Source organism: Rhipicephalus sanguineus, chromosome 4, assembly GCF_013339695.2.
Source record: "Rhipicephalus sanguineus isolate Rsan-2018 chromosome 4, BIME_Rsan_1.4, whole genome shotgun sequence".
NCBI classification, from domain to species: domain Eukaryota; kingdom Metazoa; phylum Arthropoda; class Arachnida; order Ixodida; family Ixodidae; genus Rhipicephalus; species Rhipicephalus sanguineus.
Window position 1 is genome coordinate 202,986,600 of NC_051179.1, and position 25,897 is coordinate 203,012,496.

The 25,897-nt window shown below is 48.1% G+C and overlaps 1 protein-coding gene across 2 annotated transcripts in view; it reads right to left on the reverse strand.

The window, feature by feature from the left end:
* The window catches only part of LOC119391038 (uncharacterized), a 595,212-nt gene that overhangs the window by 401,243 nt on the left and 168,072 nt on the right, over nucleotides 1-25,897 (reverse strand). For both annotated transcript variants that reach the window (XM_037658738.1, XM_049415025.1), the window contains exon 3: nucleotides 20,565-20,681. In XM_037658738.1, the coding sequence (XP_037514666.1) occupies nucleotides 20,565-20,681 (117 nt within the window). The remainder of the gene's footprint in view (nucleotides 1-20,564; nucleotides 20,682-25,897) is intronic.

A 25,897-nucleotide genomic window follows, 5' to 3' on the forward strand; every position in this document is an offset into this window, starting at 1 on the left:
TTTTGCACGGCCTGTCTTTTTACTTTGACATACAGGGCGTGGTCGACCGGGCTCGCCCACTTGTGTGTTGAGGGAGAGTTGTGTACGTCTTGTGCTTTCACCGCAAAGTTCGCATTGAAGCTATAGACCACACGAAGGTGGTTGTGCTCGCTGGAGCGGCCGCGTTTGCGAAGGGAATGACCTGCTAGTTAGAAGAGCCAAACTAAGTGCTAGTTGAAGTGACAACTGTGACAGTTCGCGCTCGTCCTATGTGTACCTGTGCGTTCTTTTCGTGCCTACTTCTTTGTGTTTGAGCAGCGCGCTGCAATTGTCGAGCTGTGACAGTTGTTAGTTCGCACTCGCCTTGTGTTTTCTTTTTCTGCGTCCTTTGTGCTTGAACAGTGCGCAGCAACTTTCTAGTTCATTGGCGTTTTTCTTGTGACACTCCAATTTCTGCTATCGCATTCACGGCTTTTTATTTATCTATTTTAGCCACAGGGATTTACAGCATTGTAGAGGGGAGGGGCAAAAACAGAACACACATGTAAAAAAACTAACCAAAGCACAGAAAGAAATAACGATTCATTAATAAGAAAAACGAGAAAAAATGGCGTTATGAAACAGAAGTCATGAAAACAATGAGGCACTATCACATGAGAGGGGTTCAATGCTTATAATATGGAAGATGTTAATGTCTGAAGAAATGTGTCAGGCTTAGTAATACTGGCGATTGATGCTGATAGAAGATTACAGTCACGACATGTGTTCGGAAGAAAAGATTGGGAAAATGTGAATGTGTTACTTCGAGGGATAAGCACTTTGTTGGGGTGATCTATGCGGAATGATATGAAAGACGCAGGCTGTAATAAGCGCGATTTTAGATTGTGATAGTATATTTTATGAAAGGCGCAAAGGCGAGCTATTTTTCTGCGCGTGACAAACTGAGGGAGATTAGGTCTAAGCTTCATGGCAGTTACACTGGATGTTCGATAATAGTTGGAAAGAATGAAACGTGACGATCGGTTTTGAATTAGCCTCTAACTTGTTAGCGAGCGTTACGTGGCCGGGATCCCATAGACATGCGGCGTACTCTAGTAAAGGACGAATGTAGGTGATGTACAGCTGTTTCTTTAAAAATGTTGGCGCAACAGGACGGTTTCGTTTTGGATAACCGAGCATGCGATTAGACTTGAATGTGACGTGATTAATGTGGTCGGACCATGATAGCGAGTTAGTAATGTGAACACCGAGACACTTATATGACCGGAGATTGCAGGTGGGATTGCGTTCAAGCTGTAGGAATAGTTAGCGATAGATGTGTGGTTACGTGAAACTCTCATTGCTTTACATTTAGAAATGTTAAGATCCATTTTCGAAAGGTTACACCAATGTAAAATGTTGTTTAGGTCTGTTTGTAAGGTTTCGTAGTCGGTATCATCAGTGATTTTGCGGTAAATGACACACAATCGTCAGCAAAGAGGCAAATAGGGGAGGATATGTTGTTAGACAAGTCGTTGATATAAATTAAACATAGTAGTGGGCCTAAAACAACCTTGAGGTATGCCTGATCGCACGAGAACTTCAGAGGAATTATTATTGTTAGCGCAAACAAACTGAGTGCGGTTAGAAAGAAATTCTTTTATCCAGTTTAGTAATAAAGGGTCAATGCGCAAGCAATGTAATTTTATTAGGAGCAGTTCACGGTTAACCTTGTCAAAAGCTTTGGCGATATCTAAAAAATAGAGTTAATAGTCGCACCTGTGTCAAGAGCAGCGTGCAGGTCATTAGTGAATATTATAAGTTGTGTTTCGCACGAAAAAAATTTACGGAAACCATGCTGGGAGTTTTGACAGAAGTTATTTGATTCCAAATGTTTACTGAGGTTAACGTAAATTACGTGCTCCATTAGTCTGCAGGGGACCGATGTGGGAGAAATAGGACGATAATTACGGGGGTTGTGTCTTTCACCGGACTTATGGAGTGGGATCACTTTAGCGGTTTTCCAGTCTTTAGGTAGACCGCTATCATGGAACGATTTTGTAAATATGTAGCCTAAGATTATGGAACTGTGTTCATTAGTATTCTGAAGAAATTTAGAGTTAATTGAGTGAACCCCGCATGATGATGATCACTTTAGCTTACTAATAAGTATCGCAATGCCGGTTGTATCAAACGTAATGGGATCCATAGGGAGAAAGTCAAGATTCTGCATGCATGGACGGTTGTTAATGATGGAGTCAGAGATAGAGGAAGCGAACGTTTCATTCAGTAATGAAGCACAGTGATGTTTGGGATTGGATTACTCAGTTCATCGACAAGGCATAGAATTAACCCTTTGATGCCCAAAATTTTGTTTCAATGCACAACATGAACAAAAATCTGGCATGCGCAAAGAAAGGTCACAGTATGCCAATTACGTTGTCAGAAAAAAATTATGTGTATTTATAGGTGAGTACTCAGGTGTTGCTCCTGAGCGACATCGGGCACTTGAGGCACTACTTCACATTGAATGCCTTGAAGCAGTTGCGGCTTGGAAGGAGGCACAAGTACTTGTTGCACTTCACGCAGTACAAAAACTTGTAGGGGAACTTGCAAAACTTGCATCGGTTCCGTTTTCGCCGTACTGTGGCCAGTGGTTCATGCCATCATTCCTCTCGTCCACTTGTTCCACACTGCCAGAACATCCGGAAATGAGGCACCCTGACTGTCCCCGAAATCACTATTATGGAAAGATATTTCCTCATCTCCTCCTTGGTGATGTTTGCACATGTGCCATTCTTCTGTGCCGAATACAGATTTGATTGATAGCACAGTGTGCCTACCATCTTTTCATCGAAAAAGACATAAAAGTACTGGTATGGATTTAGGACATCGTCAGGACAGCTCCTCCTTCCAGGTTGTGTCATCAACCATAAGGTCTTTCTTGTCCATTTTCTGCGAACGCTTTCTTTCATCTTTCTGCATTGCGCAGCCGTGTGGCGGGACTGTAAGTCAACAGGGCTTGTTTCTGAGCTAGTTGGTTCATAACTGTCTGTTCGTGTCTTCGCTTCGTCCACGTCTTCTTTGCGTCATTACAGTTTTTTCCTCAAGTGTGGCGGGATGTTCCCGGAACAGCTTCAACAGGGTTGCTTGGCATTCCTCCGTCGTCTTCTTCTGGCAGATGTTCATCGCAAAAATTTAGCACAAGTTCGAGCGGACAGGAATGAATCATTTTTCATCATCTCTATCTTCATATTCGGGGTCATCCGGGTCGCTCTCAAAATCAACATCCAACAATTCACCATCCGGAAGGAAGATTACCTCCGGTATTTCTTCATCTGTCAGTTTTTTTTTTTTTGACATCGCCATCTATACATGAAAGACAAAAGAATATTGTGCTATAACTATGACTTGTCGTATTTCATAGAAATATGATTATGTTATTGCCTGGTTTTACATTCATTCAAGCAGAGAAACACAACAAGCGTATAACCCTATATTGGCTTGCTCCTCCACAAATGCCCGATGTTCCGCGTGAGCAACAGCGCTTTTGGCGGGAAGATTTCGAACGCGTAACATGCGGCCACACCATTCAGCCTGTTCATAAATGTTCTACAACACCTTATGCGCAATTTTGAGTCTAATATATCTCGCAGTAGCGTCCCGTTCCGTTGTAGTAGAATAAAGTTATTCGCGTGTGCGGAGCTTGCGTTGCCACCTCTCAGACGCTAGAACAAAGCACTAAAAAAAGCGATGCTACCATCTGTGTTTATTTGTTTGAAGCTTAGGACGCTTGGTAAACTTTGTCTCTTTCCACAGATGGTGTTAGCAGTATCACACTACAGGATGCGTTTGCTGAAAAAAATATTTTTGGGGATGTTGCCCCAGAACAACAGTGGGCCTAAGGTGCCTTGAATACCAAGGTGCGTTAGAATTACTGTATATAGTTCTAAGAGGGACATGTTGGGCAGTTAGTTCAGCAACCTTTACTTTGAATGACTGCCACAGTGTTTCAACAGGTTTATGACAATGATCTAAAAGAAATTCATCGAGAAAAGAGGAGAGACTGAAGTTAATAGCTTCAAAATCTGCTTTGCTGTAGTCTCTTATCTGTTTCAACTGTCTACGTGGGCTGGGTGCAGGGAGGGCAATGGTAACGTGAAGTACGTCATGATCGCTAAAGCCACGTGTGTGTGTTACAGAAGTGATATCAGGAACTGATGTTAATATCAAGTCAAGCAGTGACGCTGAGGTGGGCGTCACACGTGTTCGCCAAGTTACTAATTGAGACAGACTGAAGTCCAAGCATGCATGAATAAAACTGTTAGCTTCAGCGGACGATGAATATGAGGACAGGTATGGTTCTGACCATTAAATGTGTGGAAAACTGAAGTCACCAGCAAGAAAAAATTGGCCGCGTATCTGCGTGCTTCGCTGCAAATGTCGTCTAAAGACGATAGAAGAGGCGCTGCGTGAGATATGGACGCCATATGGCAATACGTCGGGAAACATGAGTGCTGTGTTGCGGGCTGGTAGTCCCGGTGCAGCAGCAGGCGAAGAACGGCGGTGACCAACGCCACCGGCGGGGACGCCAGCCAGCCCGAACACGCGGTTTGGCGCGAAGCGCTGAAGCAGAAGAAACGTCCGCACTCAACGAGTACTCTCCACACACTCTTATTTACACGTCGCCTGGGTAAAACAGGAATGCCAGAGCGGCGCCCCATGGCATTCGTACAGTGCAATACAGAGCCGAAACCGAAACACAACAATGAGCTGTTGCAGAGGGCACGGAGTAAGACAAGTTTCAGCGCAGTCGCATTTTCAGCGCAGCTTAAGGAACTAGTGTCTTTAGAATTACGTATGTATGCATTTTCTAGTTAAAGGAACAGACCACCTAATACTTACCTAGTGATGTTACACCTCAGATATGCGTGATATTTACTTTTTGATCGACCACGTTCACAAGTATGAACAGCCGTACCAGTTCAAGACGGCTGGCCCTTGGGCAAGTGGTTCAACTTTGGCCGAGTGGCTCAATCGAGTGACGTGCCGACAAACAGAAAGACAGACAGACCAAAATTGCTCCGTTTAAGTATCCCAAGAAAGACTATTGTCTTTAAAATAGGCACTCTTCAAGTAGCTCCCAAATCACGGCATGGGAAGAGTTCGAGGTACAGCGGTGAGCACTCTCAGGGTTAACACGCGAGCGCGTGGCCGACGGCTCTGTCTGCGCCGCGTAACGGTCATCGGTGGAAACATTGCGCATGCGCATCATGCGTTCTACGAAATACTCTTTCCACCGCGCGCACGCAAGCGTATCCCCGACAAGCATATCTATGACGCAGGGCGCGTGGTGGAAAGAGTGTATCGCAAAGCACATGCTGCGCATGTGCAATGTTTCCAACGATGGCTGTTACGCGGCGCTGATAGTGCCGTCGGCCACGCGCTCGCGTGTTCACCCTAACAGTGCTCACCGCTGTACGTTTCCGTCGGACCTTCGTGAGCCAAACTCGCGTTGCGAAACGATGACGCATGATGCAATAGCGCGTGCAGCAGCGTAATAAGAGCACGACCGTCTACTTCCATTCCAAGGTGTGTCTTTGCCATAAAGTTAACCTCAACTTCAACGATACATGAGAACAATAGCCGGAATGTCATCCCCACTTGTACTAAGAACGGCTCCCACGAAGAAGTGCAGAAAATGCGACCTGTCGTTGAGTCAAACGTCAATGCTGGCAGTGCTGTAACTGTAGCCCAACGCTCTCAGAGCAGGCGGAAAAACGCAACGAATTCGGAGATTGTTTTGCTATGAATTCTTCGGAGTTAGGATGCACAACAGTACTTGAAATGTATATCCAGGAAGCAAGCTCTGTGCAACAAGACCTTACAAGACAAATGCAGAAGGACGCGAAGCTCTTGTTATCACGCATGTTTTGCCAGTGGACAGCTACCGCTAACCGAAGAATCCCAAGAATGTCAAGCAAAGCCAGTGCGACAACGTGCTCAGCGCAAATGCACATTACCAGTTAGGCTACGTGCTGTGATTTTATTTATTTTTGCCTCTCCCTCGTGCCAAGCTCTTGTGCTGTGTGAACTTTTTTTTGTCTTCCAATTTTGTTTGTGTGGCTTTCCGGAACTTCAAGCCAGTCAAGATGGCCGGAAGAGTTCAAGAAATACTGTGTGCTGTGAGCGAATATTTAGCATTAGTTATTGGATTTAGCGTTCGGGAGTTATTGTTCTTTCTAAACTTGATTCAGATGTAGGTAATCTTGTTTTTTTTTTTATTGTACGTCATTTACAAGTAGTTCAATAGGAGGATAGCCGAGCGTGTTTATGCAAAATAAGTCAAATAACTTTTGTCGAGATCGCCTTAACGAGGACGTTAAGGGTTTCAGGACGGCCGAATGTTGGAACATCGCTAGCGCCTCTACGAAAAAGCGCGGTTCAGTGGTGTGGCAGTAAAAGAAGACGACGTTGATGACCTGTTCACCTGTGTGGCGTCGTGCAGCCTGTGTGGCATGTGAGTTTTATTGTGTTTACAGTAGATTATCTTCATTAGAACGTCTCGTGTCTTCAACGACACCCGAAGACAACATTATTATTATTATCTTTCTCCATGACGATGTAATTGATCTCGGCTTTAGTAAGCGTACGACTTGCGTAGGCCAAGACATATTTCGGGAACCCAGGTTTGCGCAGCGCAAGGACAGCGCCGATGTCAACACCGCTGGCGTCCGTGTGTACGTCCGTGGGGGCCGTAGGGTCGTAGTGGCAGAGTATGGCAGGAGACGTCAACAAATGACGAAGCTTTGCGAAAGCCTAGTCGCACTCTGACGACCACGAATTGAGGGGCCCGTTACTTCCAAGGAGCTTTGTCTCAGCGGCGATATGATAGTCGCGAAGTTTCGTATGAGGCGCCGAAAGTAGGCGCTTAGTCCCACGAAACTGCGAAGTTTCGTAGGTTTGGGGAACTCTGTCATGGCCCGTAGATTGGCTGAATCGGGGAGAATGCCGTCCTTGGACACGACGCAACCTAGTATTGTCAGCTGCCGTGCTGCAAATCGGCACTTCTTTCTATTCAGTTGTAGCCCGGCGTCGCTCAACGCCGGAGGCGTTGAAGGTGTGTGGAGAAGTCCGGAGCGAAATGGATGACGTCGTCGAGGTAGCACAGACACGTGTGCCATTTTAAGTGGCGCAGAGCGGTATCCATCATGCGCTCGAAGGTCGCGGATGCATTACACAGCCAAAACAGCATGACGTTGAATTCGTATAAGCAGTAGGGCGTGTCAAAGGCTGTCTTCGGTCGAGCGTCATTAGCCATGGATACTTGCCAGTACCCTGCACGCAAATCGAGTGATGAAAAGAATTACACTCCTTGCAGGCTGTCAATGGCGTCGTCTATTTGAGGTAGGGGATAAACGTCCTTACGGGTGATCTTATTGAGCCATCGGTAGTCCACAGAAAACCGAACTCAGCCGTTCTTCTTCGCAACGAGAACGGCAGGAGACGCCCTCGGGCTGTTCGAGAGTCGATAACATCCCGGCGAAGCATGTCGTCGACTTGCTCGTTAAATGGACCCTAAAACGGTTATTTGAAGTTTCGTGAGCCTTTAGTCTAGAGCATGATCAAATCATTCGCACCACAAATTAAGCGACGCACCTTGTACCAAGGCCGCCACGGACAATGATATCTATACCCTTCTTCTCACCACTGCCTTGCCTCCTCAACTCATGAGACGCATTGGTGAACGCAGAGCTCTGAGGAGCGCATTCGATGGTTTCAGTTTCGCCCAGTCATGGCCTCCAAGAGGGCGCGCCGACAGGCACGCGGATGAACAAAAAGAATTTGAGAACGATCACCGATAAGCGTAAACTCTGGAAATGCGGTTTTGTCTTCAGGGGTGAAGTTACAACCTCAAACATGTGGATCGTGGCGGTGACCGGATAACGAGAGCGCGACGCTCATTGCAGCGACGAGCTGAAGCGATTCCGCTCGCCTGGTGCCTCATAAGCATTACAAGGCGTCGCAGCTTTACAAGTAACCAAGTACTAAATATGTGGTACACAACGCAGCTAGGCACAGCAATTCATTTTGTCCAAGAAAAGAAACCTCGAGGTAAACGCTGTCGCTCAGCTCAAGTCAAGACGGAGCACGTCGTAACACAGGCAGACGATGCTCGCTACCCACAGGAGGTTGCGTGACGTAGACTGGACACATCCAATTTGAGCAGTCACTGGTGCTACGTTTATTGAAACATTTGTGCGTGTAAAAGGCGCGAGAAGTTCAGAACTCATTCGGCTGAGCCCCTGCTATCTGTAGCGATTCACATATTTAAAGTCTAAGTTATACAGTTCACGCAGAGTGCTTAGATCGCTCAGCAATACGTTTTGTTAGGCTAGTTGGATCATGACTACTGAAGCTACAATTTTTTCGCTACAATTTTTTCCTTCAGATGCTTAGATTGGTCTTCAAATGATGCTTGGGACTTGCTTTACCAGCTAAATGCATTTATACGAAATCGTCAAAACCTTTAATTACACGACGCTCTGCGGGAGATACGCGATATGGACATTGTTGCAGTGGCTGTTGGGCGCCAGTCTCGATCCGATTCGTAACAGTGGACGTGCGGCCGAGAGAAGTTTGTGCTACATCGAATGAAGATCGAAATTCTTCCAACAGGCACACAAGCCGAGAACGCTGGACCGGCGTAAGGTTGTCAGCAATGGAGGAACCAAACACATCGGCGGGTGACGAATCAGGTGTGGAAACAGCATTGAGCGTACGGGAGCTTGCGCAGTGCGCGTCATCCGGTGCATCTAATACTTCGCGTCTTCGAGGGGTTCCGCTATGGCGAGACATTCCCCTAGCACCAACGTAACAATGTACGGGGATGCGTTGGTAACAGAAATTTCGGTGTCGCCCTGAGAGACTTTTACGGACAGAAATGGCACCAGCAAGCCTTTCCTAGTGCAAACGTGGTGAGATGGAGAAGCGAGTGCAACGGTGTCAGAGAGACCGGTGCAATAGACTGACAAAGCCCTTGAGGAGTGTTCAGGCACTTTGGTATTGTCTTTCACGGGTACCTAGGTGGCAACCCGCGGCCTGACTGCCAGCGTCAAATCTGAGAAGGGTGAGAGCTCTATTTCGGCTGGTGCGCAATGAATTACGGCGTCCTGGCAGGCGATAAAATCTCATCCCAGAATGACGCCGTGAGAGCATGCAGAAATCCATACTACTGAAACGGCGCCACAAGGGAAGATGAATGCAGACGAGAAAGATTATTCAGTAGTATGAATCTGTACCAACCTGCCCAATTGTCAGTCCTTCTAAGCATGCAGAAATTATAATGAATTCGACGGCGTACAGAGCGTCCTGAATGACGACGCGAGCTGAGCATAGTGCCGTAGGATGAATACTTTGGGCGCTAGCTGTACGGAGGGAGAGCCCGGAAAGTGGCGTTGTCACATTTGGTAACAATCGCTTAAGTTTCGCGTCCATAATGGATACGGCAGCTACAAAGCTGTCTACAAACACGTCTACTACGTTCGATTGGCTTTGCTGAGGGCCTTGGCAGTTCGATAGCGTCGCAGCCCCTGCCTCTTGGACTGCGACGACTAGTTTTCCTGATCTCGTGCGACCGGACGTGGCCGCATCGGTGACAATAGGTGGCGTCGTGGTGGCGGTGAACGGCGGGAGCTGGGCGTGACGTCGGTGACATAGGCGGCGGCGGCGGGTCGTAATGCGGGCGCTTAGACTGGATGGTGACGGTTGATCTAACTCAAGGCGGCTGCACGCGATGGCAATAGCGGGCGAAGTGACCGGCGCAGCCACACGCAATGCAGATGGGGCGGTTGTCGGAAGTGCACCATCGGCTTGCCGGGGTAGGTCCCGTCCATGTCGCGGGACGTGAAGGACGGGGCGGCTGCTGAATGATTGCATGGTGGACTGCAGTGGAGGCGTATGGATGACGTCGGCCTACGCAGCCGGCCCACTCGCTTCGAAGGCTTGAGGCCTGGCGACGGCTTCGGCGTAACCACAGGAATCGCTGGGGGCGACCTCGCTACAACTTGCGCGTAACTGAGCGGCGGAAACGCCGGAGGGGGCTGGTGGTATTCCAGCATGACCTCCGCGATTTCCTCCTCAATAGCTCGGCGTAAGGGAGGCAGCAGGGTGATCGACAGCTGCTCAACATGCTGCGGGTGAGCGAAGGCCAGTAGAGAGAACTGGCGTACAATTTCCTCGCACACGGACGACTTGGTTTCGGCGAGCAAAGCGGTATGGTCCGAAATGGCCGATCAGCCAGCGATATCGGCGTCGCGTGATGGAGATCGATGCGTTATGAGCCGCTACCGGTGCAGCTCCTCGTAGCTTTGGCACAGTGTGATGACGACTGTCCACAGTGCGAGGGCTTTTTTGCGAGCAGTATTGTGAAGGCATCGTCGTCGATGCCTTTCATAACGTTCCGGATCTTGTCAAACTTATACATGGTCGCGTCGGCTTTCTCGCACAAGTCCAGGACGTCTTCCATGTAACTCGTGAAGGATTCACCGGATTGCTAAGCTCGTTGACGTAAATGCTGTGCGGATTGCAGCTTACGAATGGGAGAGCGGCAAACACGTCGACGATGGTGGTCTTGAAGCCGCACCAGGAAAAAGGATGCGTGGTTGTTGTACCATAGTCTTGCCACACCCGCGAGGTAGAAAACGAGGTTGCTCAGTTTGCCTGCCTCGTCCCATTTGTTGGGCACGATCACGGGCTCGTAAATCGCGAGCCAGTCCTCCACGTCGGTGCCGTCCGCGCCGGTGAATACAGGAGGGCCGCGGATGCGAGGGACACCCGGATATGCCGTCGGTGCAGGAGCAGGCGTTTGTTGGGCGTCGTCTTGAGGCAAGGTAGATGGCACGGCAGGGGATCGAAGCTCCAGTTGCGACTACTGCGGACCAAAGTTGTTTTGGGGGCCTAGCACTCTCCACCAAATCGTAAGGGCGTTTATCGGTGGGCACACGGCGACGATGCACAACGACCACATTCAAGGCGGGTCACGAGCTCTCAGCACGAGCGACGTTCCCTCAGAAAGGAGCCGAAGAGGGTGACCCACTGGAAGGCGCTGGAGAGGATGACCCAACCCACGCCTCCTCCTGCTGGTGTCCCTCGCATCCGCGACCCTCCTGTATTCACCGGCGCGGAGAGCTGGGTTGAGAACTGTGCTGAGAATATACATTTTCTTCCTGTAGTAAGATAGATTTAATTTAAGTAGAGGCAATAGGCCAACATTCAGAAAAAAGAGGAAAAAAAGGGAAACAGATTTTTTAAATCGAGCCTGGTGGCAGACTTGTCCCCGCCCCGTTATAAAGGGGACGCTCATAGCACCCATCCTTCCGTCCGCCCCGGCAGGGTTCCAAGGCTTTGCTGCAACACTTGCACCGTTTCTATCTAGCTATCTATCTATCTATCTATCTATCTATCTATCTATCTATCTATCTATCTATCTATCTATCTATCTATCTATCTATCTGTCTATCTGTCTGTCTGTCTGTCTGTCTGTCTGTCTGTCTGTCTGTCTGTCTGTCTGTCTGTCGGGTTTCCGTGACGAACGACACCGTGTTGAGCACAAACGGGAAAACGCCCCGTCTCTTCATTTACTCTGGTATATATACATGTGCCTGTATGGCACGCATGCGCAGGGCATTGCCCTGGTAGGTGCGGCATGACAAAACGTAGACACAATATCAGCTGAGCGATTACGCCACATCTCCCTTTTAAAGAGAAGAACTTTAAAAACACCATAAAAAGCATTTGTTATTGCATTCCGAATAGCCGAACAAAATGAAAAGAGGCACACACAAGTCAAAAGTTTCCTGCAGCACTACATTGAAAAATACCATAGCGGTCCGGTTTTGTTACAATTCTACCGAATCGGGCGCCATACCCTTGGCAATTGAACATTACTCCGATCGCCTGTGCGATCACGTTGGAGGGCTTGCGAGTTGGGCTGGCTGCTAGCAATCGGATTTTCCAGGCTAGGGGGAAAGTCGTACGACGCGTCGTAGGATTCTGGGACTCTGCTTGGCGCTTGTTTGACTAGCAATTTCCTGTTGCGTTGGATCTGGAGGCCGCTCTCCAAACCGACAACATACGACCGCGGCCGTTTAGCGCGCCGACAGATGACGCCTTCCCGTCGGCAGTCCTTGACCCATACAGTGTCTACCGGCGCCAATGGGACAAGGTGGCGGGCAGCATGGCGGCGATCGTAATTTTGTCTCTGCTTATCCCGGACAACCGCATCCTTTTTCCGCACCTCTTTCAGGTTGGGCGTCTTTGGAATCAACCTGTCTGGGTGGAGAGGCAGGGTGGTACGAAGCCGCCGCCCCATGAGCAGGTGTTCTGCCTAGTAATCCCGGGGCGTCCCTGTAGGCTAACAGAGCCTAATAGGAATCATAAGACAACGCTGGTGCTGGTAAGAGATGTCAGCAAACACAACTCTAGAAACTGCGATAGAAGTCCACTAAAACCAAGTAGTTCCGGCCATGGAGGTGGGAGATGTCTGCTGCGACCCTTTGCCATGGTCGATTAGGTGTCTGACTTGGGATCATAGGTTCACTCGGCTGGTCTCGAAACTGTGAACGAATGCGGCAATCGCCAACCACGGTAGCAAGCTGAGAGCTCAAACCAGGCCACCAAACGTATTCCCTTGCTCTCGCCCTGCAGCTCACGATACCCGAATGGCCTTTCTGAGCAGACTTAACGTTCTCTTCTGGAGCGAGTGCGCCACAACAAGGCGCGTGTCATGCATAAACACTCTTTTGCACACGCTCAGAGTTGCACTATCCTGCCAATATGGCCTGAATACGCTTGACATCGAAGCTGGACCCGGCCATCCTTCACAAAGATAACGGCAGCGCGTACGGCAGGTCTCGTCCTTTGCCTGCTCCTCGGCTACCAGTCGAAACTGGTCCCACTCGCCCAACTCTGACAACACCCCAGAAACAAACGAGTTGACCTCCTCTACAGAAAGGACGTCCTTACTTGATTGCTCTCGCGTTGGCGCTCTCGAAAGTGCGTCAGCAATTGCACAGTTTTTCCATGGAACATATTCCACCTCGAAACTGAATCGCATCAGACGCATTCAAAATCGTTGAATGCGCTGCGGCAACAAATCAAGCGGGGTCTTTCCTAGCAAAGTGACTAGCGGTTTGTGATCCGTTTCTAGCGTTATGTGCCGCCCATGCACGTAACTTTCAAGACTTTCGGCCGCCAAGGTTAGAGCTAGAGTCTCCTTTTCAATTTGCGCATAGCGCATTTCTGTTGCTGTCAATGATCTAGAAACAAAAACTGGCCGTCTTTCTTTGTTTGGTTGTACCTGAAGCAGAACTGCCCCTTAACCGTACGAAGATGCGTCTGCAGAAAGAATAGTTTGATTATGCGGATCAAACTTTTCCATACACCTATCCGAACAGATGGCCTGCTTTACGCTGTCAAAGGCCATCTGCTGAGGTGCAGCCCAACTCCACTCCTTGTTCCTTTGCAGCAAGTGACGTAACGGTGTAGTCTTATCTGCTAAGTCGGGGATAAACCGCGAGCAATGATTTGCGAGGCCAAGGAATCGGCGCATGTCACTTACATTTTCCGGTGGCTTCATATCACTGATCGCCCTAGCTTTAGCTGGGTCTGGCCGTATGCCATCTTTGCTCACTCGGCATCCCAAACAACAAAGCTCTTTTAAACTGAACTGACATTTTTCCTGATTCAAGGTTACGCCGGCTTCTGCCAATCGGTTTACAATCTGTAACAGTCGCTCATCATGCTCTTTCTGAGACGAACCAAAGACCAGTACATCGTCCATTAAGTTTACGACCCCCAGCACTCCATCAAGTATTTCACACATCTGCCTTTGAAAATAACCAGGAGCAGATGTTATTCCCAACGGCAAACGCTCAAAGCAATAACGTCCAAAAGTGGTAATAAACGTTGTCAGTAGCTCACAGCCCTTGCTTAGCTTTACCTGATGGAATCCCGAGTTCGCGTCAAGTTTAGAAAACACCATTGCTCCGCTAAGCAGCCCTGCCTAATCAACAGTGGGGCGCAAAAACCGCTCACGTTTCACGCTCTTATTCAACTGCGTGAGATCAGCACAGATCCGCACTTGCTCGGAAAGCTTCAAAACGGGCACTATGCTGAGGCCTCGTCTACAAATTTCACAATTCCTAAAGCTTCAATTGCTGGCAAGCCTAAAATGTTGGCAGTGAATTTTCCCTTTAGGTCTAACACTTCACTACCTGGCCCCTTCAAAATTACGTTAGACTGCTCTATATCTTTCGGTACACCAGGGAAGGATGCTGAAACAACGTTTACCACTGCTCCTGTGTCGACTGTACTAGACACAGTCACCCCGTCAATAGCGACTTGAACAAAGCGAGCTCTTGCAAACGTACCCGCTAAAGTCCCAACAAAGTACGTTACACTCTTTCGGTCTAATTGCTCACTCGAAGCATGACTCCGGCGAACACTGCACAGGCCTACCTCGGATGTACTTGCTTCTGCATTCGTGAAGTCCTGCCTTAGTGGCTACACCGCAGCGAGCTGTCCCCGTCGTTGGCACCCGTAGCAGATTGCCCCTTTTGCCGGACACGACTTCCAATGACGGCCTCTGTCACACGCCGCACACTTTCGGACGTCTTTGTTGACCCAGTCCAATGCCCGCCCCCGAGCTTCTGGTTGATGAAGTGCTTCGACTTCAACGCAGGTTGCTTGTTGGTACGCACTGCTATGAAGCTCCTGTTGTTGTTGTTGTACCGCTTCTTTCGTTCTTCCCCTGGACAGTGCAGTTTTCAGATTTAGTGCTGCGTCCATTTGGAGGGCCTCGGACAGCTTGGAGTCCCGCAGTCCAACGAACGGTCGTGGATCATCTTCTCCTTCATCCCGCCATAGTCACTCCTATCTGCCAGCGTATGCAGCGCCGTCACGTACTGGTCCACCGATTCACCTGCAGCTTGGTGGCGACGATGGAAGCACGCACTTTCGCAGACCAAGTTCCGTGTGGCAATGAAGTATGCGTCGAAGCGTTTCTTCACCACTTCATAGTCCTTTGACTGTTCTTCCGGTAATTCAAAGGTACGGAATATGTTGCCAGCCTGTCGCCCCATCGTATACATCATCGTATACATCAGCTAAGACCGGAAGCAAGCCGATAACCATCGAAGTCTTGCACCCACGTCGGCCACTCTAACACCTTGTGAAAATTGAAGCTCGTTGGCGGTTGTACCGGAAAGGGCTGGCAGAAACCCGCATTGTCTGCACTCGCCATGGCTCGAAACGCAGTGCCCTACACATCTGACACCATGTCGGGTTTCCGTCACGAACGACACCGTGTTGAACACGAATGCGAAAACGGCCCCGTCTCTTTATTTACTCTGGAATACATACATGTGCCTCTATGGCACGCATGCGCAGGGCATTGCCCCGGTAGGGGCGGCATGACAAAACGTAGACACAATAACAGTTGAACGATTACGCCGCACTATCTATCTATCTATCTATCTATCTCTAGCCGCCTACGTCGGGGCACTCTTGTGGTGGTCTCCCTAGGGCATGGCACGGATCTACAGAAGTCTCCTGTACCAGCGAATTCATCTCTCTGCTCATAGGAAAAAAGATGGCGATATAGCTGCCCGGCAATTCTTTCTGCTTGCGGATCGTACCACCAAATTTTAATGGAACGTCACGCTTCCAAAACTGCACGCTCAAAAGCCTAAGAAGCAATGCTCTCCGGTGCTACAAGCCGTCAGGACTGCGGGGAACCTTACCTTCCCGGACTATGTACAACGTACTCAGCCTGGGACCCAAGTTCGCCGTAGAACAATGCAAGACCGCCCCCGAACTACTCTCCATGGCACAATGTATTGGCAGAGCGGCTCCGGGCAGTGAACGTGTTCGGTGCGTTAGCGAGTGCGTTGATGTGTTGTGTCGTAGGAAGCCTAGTGCGACCCACCAACCTGTGCGATAAGTGCAGCAATTTTTGCGGGACTCTTCGTTATCTGTCCTACCGGCCGACAAGGAGGGAGGCTTCGTCGTGCTCACCTAGGGTGAGTTGAAATCGAAGGCTGTTGAAGCAGTTGCATCTGTTATGAAGCGTTGTGATGACGTCTCGCTGCAGAGAGTAAAAGCGGAGGGAAAAAGGTTTTGTTCTCGCTCTAACCTTTCCCGACTCGCTAAATCCTTCGCAGACAGTAAGAGCCTCCATTTAGAAGTTATGTTTTCTGTTAAGGCTCACAAGTTAGATTGGCCACTTAGAGTGATCGTATCTGAAAGAGGTACGTGGCAGAAGGCCCTTGCCAGTTTTCTGCAAGATAAGTTTAGACTACTGCGTGTTGACGACCCGTCCTTGGAGAAATGTCAAACGAAGCAGTAGAGTACCTTAGTACAAATAACGAGACAGGAATGTTTGCCTGCTCGATAGACGTTAAAGACCTGTACTATACCATGCCGCAAAATGCGCTCATGCTTTGCATTGAAGACCGCATAGATGACAATGGCGTCACTGCCTTCCAGACACGGACAGGAATATCCGCCAGCTGATTCCTACAAGTACTGGCGTTTTACCTGGAATCCACATATGTTGAATGTGATGGGAACGTCTACCTTCAGAAAGCAGGTGTCTGCATTGGCTCCTGTTTGGCCCCCGTCTTGAGCGATTTATTTCTCGGCCACAACGACAGAAGCATAAAAGAAAAATGAAAGTGCTAAAGATTTTACGCATTTTTAGGTACGTTGACGACTACCTTGTGCTGTATGAGCCTGATTCAAGTAACACTGTGTCTGATGTGATTTCCATGTTTCGCGAGTGCCTTGACGAGCCAGGCATAACGCATGAAGTTCCTGTTGATAATGTCATCCCGTTTTTAGATATCCAACGAACTTTGATCAGCAGCCGTTGTTGTTTGGAATATCACCCTCGAGAGAATAAAAAAGTTGCAGTGACTTAGCTCGGCTATGCCAGCATATACGTAGCGTTAGCAAAGGTTCAGCTCAGTATTCCTATAGCTTTCCAGATTGTCTAGGATTATTAGCCTTCTTCTGTTCATTCTTCGTACGCTGAATTAACCGCTAATTGCCAGGCAACAACTTGAGGATCCTATGAGATAAGCTTCTCGGCTCTTCTGCGCCGTCGAGCAGCATTTGCACTTTCCTTCTCCATGGCGTCACCCATCTGAAAACGCCAGTCAGAGGCGCTATCAAGCGGCCCCAGCGCAGTGTCAGACGGCGACTGCACAGCGAAGGCGAATAGATGCGCGCGCGCCGGCGCCACTGTGTCTATGCCTATGACGTCACTTCTCTGGAATGCGGCGCAGACCAGCAGCGGCGGTGGCGGAGTCAGCGCGCGCGCCGGCGCCAGCGTGTATGCCGCGCCTACGACGCCACTCCTCCCGAACGCGCAGACCAGCAGCGGCGAGCCGCGCGCGGTGGTGTCAGAGCGCGTGAGATGCCAGCTCCGGTGACCCAGCTGTGTGACATCACTGATCCTCGCGCATGCGCAGCACGGCTCACGACCATCCACGCGAAATCTTCTCCGGCTAGGCAAATGTAGCTGACGCTACAAAAGCAACTTCCGCACACTTCAGCATGTTCAAAATTAGTGAACCGCGCTATTGCTAACCTCTCTTTCGTTAATGCATTGCGCAAGTCTTGCCCCCACCGAATGCAGGTCAGCTTCTCCAGACAAAAAGAGCGGCTGCTGGATGCAGGCTATCCTGCTCACGTGCTCCTGTCAGTGGCAGAGAAGGTGCTACGAAAGTTAAAAGAGCCGGCAAGCTCCAGCAGGCACAATCAAGACAGGCGGAAGTTAGTTTCTGTGCCATATATGCATGGGTTATCCCACAACCTTAAGAAGGTGGACAGCAAAGCGGAAGTAGATGTGGTGTTTTCAGCTTCACAAAATTAATGAGCCTTTGTAATGTTACTGACCCCTTCCACAAGAAACGTAGAGGATGCGCGAAGAAGCACCAGCGCCCTTTGGTGGCTTGTACTCAAAGTGTTCTTTATGAATTCCCATTTTCGTGCGGCAAAGTATATGTCGGGCAGATGCCTGAATGATAGGCTCAGAGAGCACAAACAGAAGCTTAACTGTTATCGCGACCGGCATGTATCAGTGCATTGTAATGACTGCGGCTGCCGGCCTGTGTTCGATGAGTGTGTAGTTGTGTATAGGAACTTTGATAAGGATACGCGGGAGATTGTCGAGGCATGGTAGATTGCTAGAGAAAGTACCAATTGTGTCAGTGCGCCCTCGATTGCTCTTAGCGCTAAGGAATTTGCATATCTGGATGATGCGGGCTTGCGCTTGTGATACGGTTTTGTGGTGATGATTGCTGGTTTTTCATTGCTGTATAAGTACAACATGTTTTCATTGCTGTATAAGTACAACAGCGCTATGGCTTCAATGAATTTCTAACTTGGTATGTGCCGAATTCGCGTAGGATTACATGAGTGTATGACGAACACGATTCACGGCTGATAATCTGAATAACGTGACTTGCCTGCCGCGTACGTTATGAAACACTTTCCACCATTAAGCTGTGGCAGGTACCCGCATAAGAGGGCCCCGTGGTTCACGGGTATGCGCTAAGGGTAAGCGCAAAGGAGCTCGCGTCACAGAAAATCCGGTGCCGGCATTGTTGGCGAGCGAAAAATCTCGACGGAAGCAAGAAATAAAAATCACAGCATGAGCCAGGATTGAACACAGACATTGCGCATGACAGTCAAGCATTCTACCGCAGAGCGACGCCAGCGCTTCAAACTTCTTAGGACCCCACACGAGACTCAAGTAGGGGCACCGTCTGTTGTAGTTGCAGTGTTGGCTACCCGCTTTTAACGCAACGTAATAAACATTACAACGGAATCTATAGTCAAGCGTTGCTCGAATACGCAGACGAATGCTACTTATCAAATGAACATCATCGTACAGTATCGTGAACTTTGCGATAAAATCTACATCTCTGCTCTAACGCGAGTGCCGACGCTACATCGGACCATGAGCGACCCTTTACGTGTATACAGTCGACGTGCCTGGCAAGCCCACGATCTGCGCACAACTACTAAACTTACACAATGACGTCGATCCACTTAACAACGCTTGGCTCAAAGCGAAAAATCTGGCATAAGCAGCTACTCACAGACTGCTTCGCATGAAATTGATTCCCAAAATACGTGGCTTATGCCGGAATTTTTTTCAACAACTCGGTTTCTCAGGTGGTTTTAAAATGCGTGGGCATAGCCAAGCCAGTCTATGCCACGCTGAAAAAACGATGGGCATATTGTACCTATTGGCCACATTATTTAAATTGTGCATATTGGGCACCATCTCCGGCCTTTTAGCTGCAAGAGCATCGTCAGGCATCTTCTCGCCCTTCAGTTTCTCAAGTCACACAGCAGTCAAGAACGAGCAGGGCAAGCCCGCCGTCAATGTGGCCATTACTACTATCCTGAGCTAAGCGAACACAGGACTTTACTACGTATTGCTCTTAGACAGAGCGATTGTTTCAGAACTGATCTATTGCTTAGGGCTGTCGTTTTTTTTTTGCTCTTTTTTTACAAATTGTCTAACTTTAATGCGGTGTGCGGCAAATATTCAGACAGGATGACAATTTAATGCACTGTCCCGTTTTTTGATGTGCAACGCCAAAAATTAAGTATTAGGAAAATGCGAACGTAATATTCGACACATTCCGGAGTGTCGCGGCCGACATGGAATGGCCAGTTCTGTTATGCCTACGCCATGAGGGCGGTCATTTGCAACGCCTACTTTAGGAGAAATGATTACCCATCTTTATTACTTTTACAAGCCTTTAATAGTCGCGTTTCGTGCATTTCCGATGGAGGCGAAAATTTTTCAGGCCCGTCTACTTAACAAAGAGTGCTTAACAGCGCAAACGACCGGAGGGGATAGAAGAGACGAGAGAGAGCGCTGTCTCGCTCTGTCTCGTCTCTTCTATCCCCTCCGGTCGTTTGCGCTGTTAAGCACTCTTTGTCACGTTATACCAACACGCCCAATCCTACCGTCTACTTAGATTTAGGTGCACGTTAAAGAACCCCAGGCGGTCGAAATTTCCGGAGCCCTCCACTACGGCGTCTCAAAATCGTATGGTGGTTTTGGGACGTTAAACCGCAGATACTTTTATTAGTCGCGTTTCGTATGTCGCATGGTAATCAGAATTTTTAAAATCGTTTTATATGCGTATGCCATGCCTCCTTTTATATCATTTCGCGGTTTTCGTTATTCCTTATTTATTTTATTTTCATGCATCCTGAATGTTTTGCCTCGAGCCACATTAAAATCGGACACGATGTAAGTACGGCCCTATGAAATAGGCCTGTTCTAAGAGAGCCACTCTATATTACGTTGCGCGGTCTTCGCAATGGCCCCTCCTTTTCGGGTGCAACAAAGAGAACAGCGCCACCTAAATTACTTTACGAACTATTGACAGTGCTTGAAATGCCGAAATAACGTTAAAACACGTCTTTGAACGTCCTTCGAAATTTTCTTACACATGAACACAGCCATTATTGCACCATGAAAGTGCTACGAAGTGAGAGGTCGCAAATAAACCAACCTTTCGTTTAAGCACTGGAGTTGCGCAGACGGCTTGCTTCAGCTGGTCCACGTCCTGCGTGTCCCCCTTGACTTCCTTGAGGCAAGACACCATAGTAGACTCGAAAGCCTGCTTGGCCTGGTTAGCCGTGAAAAGATTAAACACAATGTCGAGGCGTTCGCAATGTGCGCTCAGCTTTGACAAAAAACAAGTGAGCAGAGGTGTGCCTCACGAAACACAGGTACCGAAAATACCTCACCCCAGTTTCACAACTGATTCTACGTACTGAAAAATTAAGACGGCCTTCAACGCGCAAGCGGAGCATTTTTTCCGCCCAAGTAGCTGCTTCTGAAATGAACGGTGCTTAGAATGTGCCTAAGCAGCGCCTCCTCTGTTCTTCAGCCATACGGCCCTTCGCCACCCTCTTCTATCATCATTTCCTACTCTCCCGATCGGCCAGCGATCACGCCTGCTTTACGGCTACACCAAAAGCGCTATGGCGTGAAAATGATAACCAACATAAATGACAGATCGTAGGATGCAAATCATGACATGCATGTCTTATACGGCATGATTTACATGCCACGTTCTTGGTGCACTCTCGGCGTTTCTTCAACTGGATATATACCAAAGACGAGCGTAGCCAGGCGGGGCTTTTTGGGTTTTAATCCCCGCCCCTTGCCCGCCACCAAATTTTTTCGTACTGTCATGCACCAGCGACTAAACCAGTTAGCTGCGCCGAAAATCATCCTGCATTTTCTGTTGAATTCCTTTTCGCAGTCGAAACCACGCTTCGGTACGAACATTGACTCCTTGGACTGGCTGTCCTCGCCATGCTCATGCAACCGGAGCCACGTAACCCACAGACTACGTCATCTAAATTCTATGAAGACCACAGGTCTCCATAGGATTTAGATGGCGAGGACACTCGCGGCGGCCAGGGCTGGGCAATATCGCGGTACAAGAGCACCGCGATAGTATTCTAGAGGTCATTTCGAGTATCTGTATTTCGGTATCGAGATACACAGAAAAGTGTATTTGTATCTCAGTCGTGAAGTACTTCTGCGATGTATCGATTATATCGCGATACTGTGCAGGACACAGGTATATCGTTCGTTTTTTTTTTGCCGAAAACAATGACGTGTTTCCAAGGGAGAAAGGAAGACCTATCCGTGCTAAGGGCAAAGCCGCGTCGCCAATCGGCGGCACTAGGAAGGCGGCGATGGGTTCCCCAGACGCACAGAATGGCCCATGTGGTAAAGCACCCGACGCCACAGACGGCAAGGGTCGCGGAGGCAGTATTGCTGTCCTCTACCGACGAAAGTCTTCTCAACGCTGGTGCAGCAACCCTAATTTTTTTTCGACGGCCAGCCCTTTCGCGAGTCTTTTGTTTAGGCCGAACCGAGGCTGTCTGAAAGACAGCGTATTTGAGAAGCTGCCGTTGCTTAAGTGCAATCAACTGGAAAACCTTCTCAGCAAACCAGATCTTGTATTTAAAGTAAAATAAATTTAAACGCTCTCTTTAATCGCTAGTGGTTCTCTTTAATCGCAAGTTTCAATGCGCTGCAACAGCAGTCACAATACCATGCGGTACATAATAAAATGTCTTTGCAGAACGCCAGCATTCCCAAAATAAAAAATATATTCCAATATCTCTATCCTTGTATTCCTTGTATTCTGGGATACTTTATCTTTTTTTCGCAAACGTATCTTTGAAATGTTCCGCGACATAAAAGACAAGTGTACATCAGTAATTGTATTCCAGAATACTTTTCTGTGTATCTCTGTCCAGACGTGGTCGCAGCTACACCTGGCGGCCCTGCATCTGACTGCGCACAGTATGTCGGTCAAAAACACCCTGCAAGCCGAGGCGTAGTGTCACAAATTAGCATTTTGCGACGCGCTGACACGCTGATTAACGGGCTCCGCTCTCCCACGTTGAGCCCTGCTACCTCGAAGAGTAGTCATTGTCAATAAACCACTGCGGCTTGGACATCTTGAACATGAAAGGGTTATATCTTGCTAGCAGAGGGCCTCAAAAGGGATTCGTACTGTTTGACGGCTGGCCGCCGACGTTTCACTCTCTTACCCCCGTGTGGCTAGAGGGGAGTCGTTTTGGACCGAGGCGGTGCTCTGTTCAGCTGAAACGATGAAATCGCCGTGCGGCCTGGGAACGAAGTCGTCGTTCCGTTCGCATGAGGAAATCACAAGTGCAAGATCGCAGGTGCAGGTGGAGAAACTGAGCTGTTACTCTCGCCTCCGATTTTAAAGGGCGCGGCAAATATACTATATAGAACTTGTTGTTGGGCCAGTTGGTTACTTGTGAACTTGCATGAACTAACATGCATGAACTAACACAAACTGATGCAGTCTTCATTGACTTTGAAAAGGCCTTCGACAGGGTGGGCCACAAGCGTTTGATATATAAAATGAGAAGTCTTCAAATAGACAACCAGCTCATTGATTGGGTTCAAGAGTATTTAAGCGACAGGCGTCAAGCGCTTTTGATTGAAAGCGTTGTGTCCGACTTTAAGCCTGTCATGTCCGGTGTGCCCCAGGGGTCAGTATTGGGGCCAACATTGTTCTTAATTTTCATTAACGATATTCATATCGGTGTAACTTCAAAAATTCGCCTATTTGCCGACGATTGCGTTATTTATCGTGCTGTTACTCACCATAATGATTGCGAAGAATTAGATAAAGACTTGAGGTTATTGAGTGAGTGGTGTCATGACTGGCACATGAATATTAACAATAGTAAAACAAAACTAGTGCGGTTTACTACTTGTAATAATTTTGTGTCGCACATCTATACAATAAATAATGAGGTAATTGAACTGGTCGAGTCATTTAAATACTTAGGTGTTCATTTAACTTCAAACTTGAACTGGAACACACACATCGACTGGTTATTAGGTAAAACAAATCGAACTCTTGGTTTCCTCCGTCGCACACTTCGCCAAGCTAATAAAGATATAAAACTCCTTGCCTACAACTCAATAGTCCGATCCAAACTTGAATACTGTTGATTTATTTGGAGTCCTCATCAAACATACCTCATTAGAAGGCTAGAATCATTACAAAACAAAGCTGCCAGGTTCATCGTCTCCGATTATTCTTCCTATTCAAGTGTATCTAAAATCAAAGACTGCCTTGACCTTGCAACACTACAAAGTAGACGGAAGGTGTCTCGTTTAACATTCTTTCATAAGTTGTATCACAACCCTACACCTTATACTACCTCATTATTAACGATGCCAGATGCAACGTTTCCACGCTTGGACCACTCGTTTAAAGTTCGTCAACCGTTCGCCCGTACTGCTCTACTTCGTTTTTCTTTTCTACATTTGGCAATCCAGGAGTGGAATCAACTGCCGAGAGCAATAGCTGAAGAAGTAAATGCTGATAAATTTTCAGAGGCACTAAAGAAATTCCTGTTGCCTAGCATAAACCACTAACATATCCACAACATTCTCAGAGATTCTGGCACATTCTCGCTTTATTACGATGTATTCAAGTCCATCAAAGAAATCATCTCACGCTTTAGTATATATATATATATGTCCAAATCGTTGTATTGTTTTTTGGAAATACTTGTCTCTTCTTTGCTCGCTTTTCCCATATATATTTTTTTAGTGAATTGTACACACTTCCTTCTACAAGTGTTTTCTGTATATATTTTTTCTTCTTCGCTTTTCCCACGTTTGTGGGTGAATCGTATATACTTTTTCTGCCAGTATTATCTGTAATATTTTTTTTTGCACATTCTCACCTTCGTACGTTTCTTCATGCAAGAGTGATTATACCAGTGTTATTAGCACCGCTATATTCTTTTTTCGTGTATCCAATTTTTGTGTTCATTGTACCAAGTTATTCACCCCCCCCCCCCCTATGTAATGCCCAACGGGCCTTTAGGGTAAATAAAAATGAAAAAAAAAATATTGAAGATACTTAGCGAAACTTGGCATTCACTCAAAAAACACTCATATTCACACATGCTTCCACTCAAGAACACGCCCACACACCGATAAAAAACACTCACACGAATGTGAGCGTGTTTTGGAGTGAATACCAAGTTGTTGCTAAGTGTCTTCAACATCACAAAAAAGTCACAGGTTTAGCGCAAGGGCGAAGCAATGAATGCGATAGCAACAAATTGTAGTGTTGCACGAAGTGAGGCTGCCAGCTAACTGCTTTGTATCCGATCTCGCGTAACTACAAAACGCTGGTGTAAGAGAATACGGCCGCTCTGGGGAGAGATGGCTCTCCGCATAGTCACTTCGAGTTGAGAGCACAGCACGTAGAAGGGTATACGAGCCGTCCGCTGGGATGGCTTTCGAGATAGTGCGCGCGCCAGTGCCCTTAGATTCAAACTTCAAAGTAGTGGCTGCTCGCGCGACAACCCCCGCCCCCCGCTCCCCATCTCGCGTCTTTTTTCATGGTCGTTAAAGACGGGCGGGGTGTTTCCTGTCTGCTTTGACGGCAGGCCTCCCGAGCGGGGTGATGTTATCGCGTGCACCCTCCGAGCGACGGAAATGGGCCGGCTCGTTTGATCTCTGCTTCGGCCACGTTCGTCGCCCCCGCTTGCGCGCTTTTACCCGCGGCAGAACATACAATGCGCGGGGGGATCTTATCAATTTGGACTTCCTATCGGAAGGACATGACGGCGACGGCGATGGCAAAAACCCGTCGAGACTGTCGATATAATTGCTATCGCGATAATATACTTTAGGCCGCAGTTTGGAGACTGTGAAGTGCACTTTTGTTCAGGTCCCGCTTAAAGTGCTAGATATGGCGAGGAAACCGGACATCTTTCGTCTGATTTCCCGGGCATAGCCAGCACTTAACCAGGGCCTGATTAAGAGTGTGTGCGTGATTAATCACGTATCGAGGTCCCCATTTCCCCAGGTCGAGATTCTGGGGAGTTAAAAGGTTATTTAATCGCGGGAAGCCGCCCTGCTAACCACTCTAGTCTAGTCCAGCATGCCTAGAAGGTGAGCATCAAAATAAGCGTCGTGCAGTATCGCCTGGCCACATAATCGTATCTGAAGGACTTGTTGAAGAAGAGACGTCAAACCAGCGTCTTCAAAAAAATACATAGCACATTCGTACCCGGATCTATCAAACTCGCAAGAAAAGACAAGAATCAGTTGAATATATTGGATAATTGATATGCAACCTCGTTATTGTACGTGCGATGCAAATTTCGGTGCGCAAGTCGGCTTCACGGCGCTTCCTGATCATAAGGTAAGAAAGACGCCGTCACGGTAATACGGGTTTTCTTCAGTTTTGTATTTTGCCGAGGCCTGTAGGTGGGAATGCGAGGTTATACGCAGGAGCGCGATACACGCGAG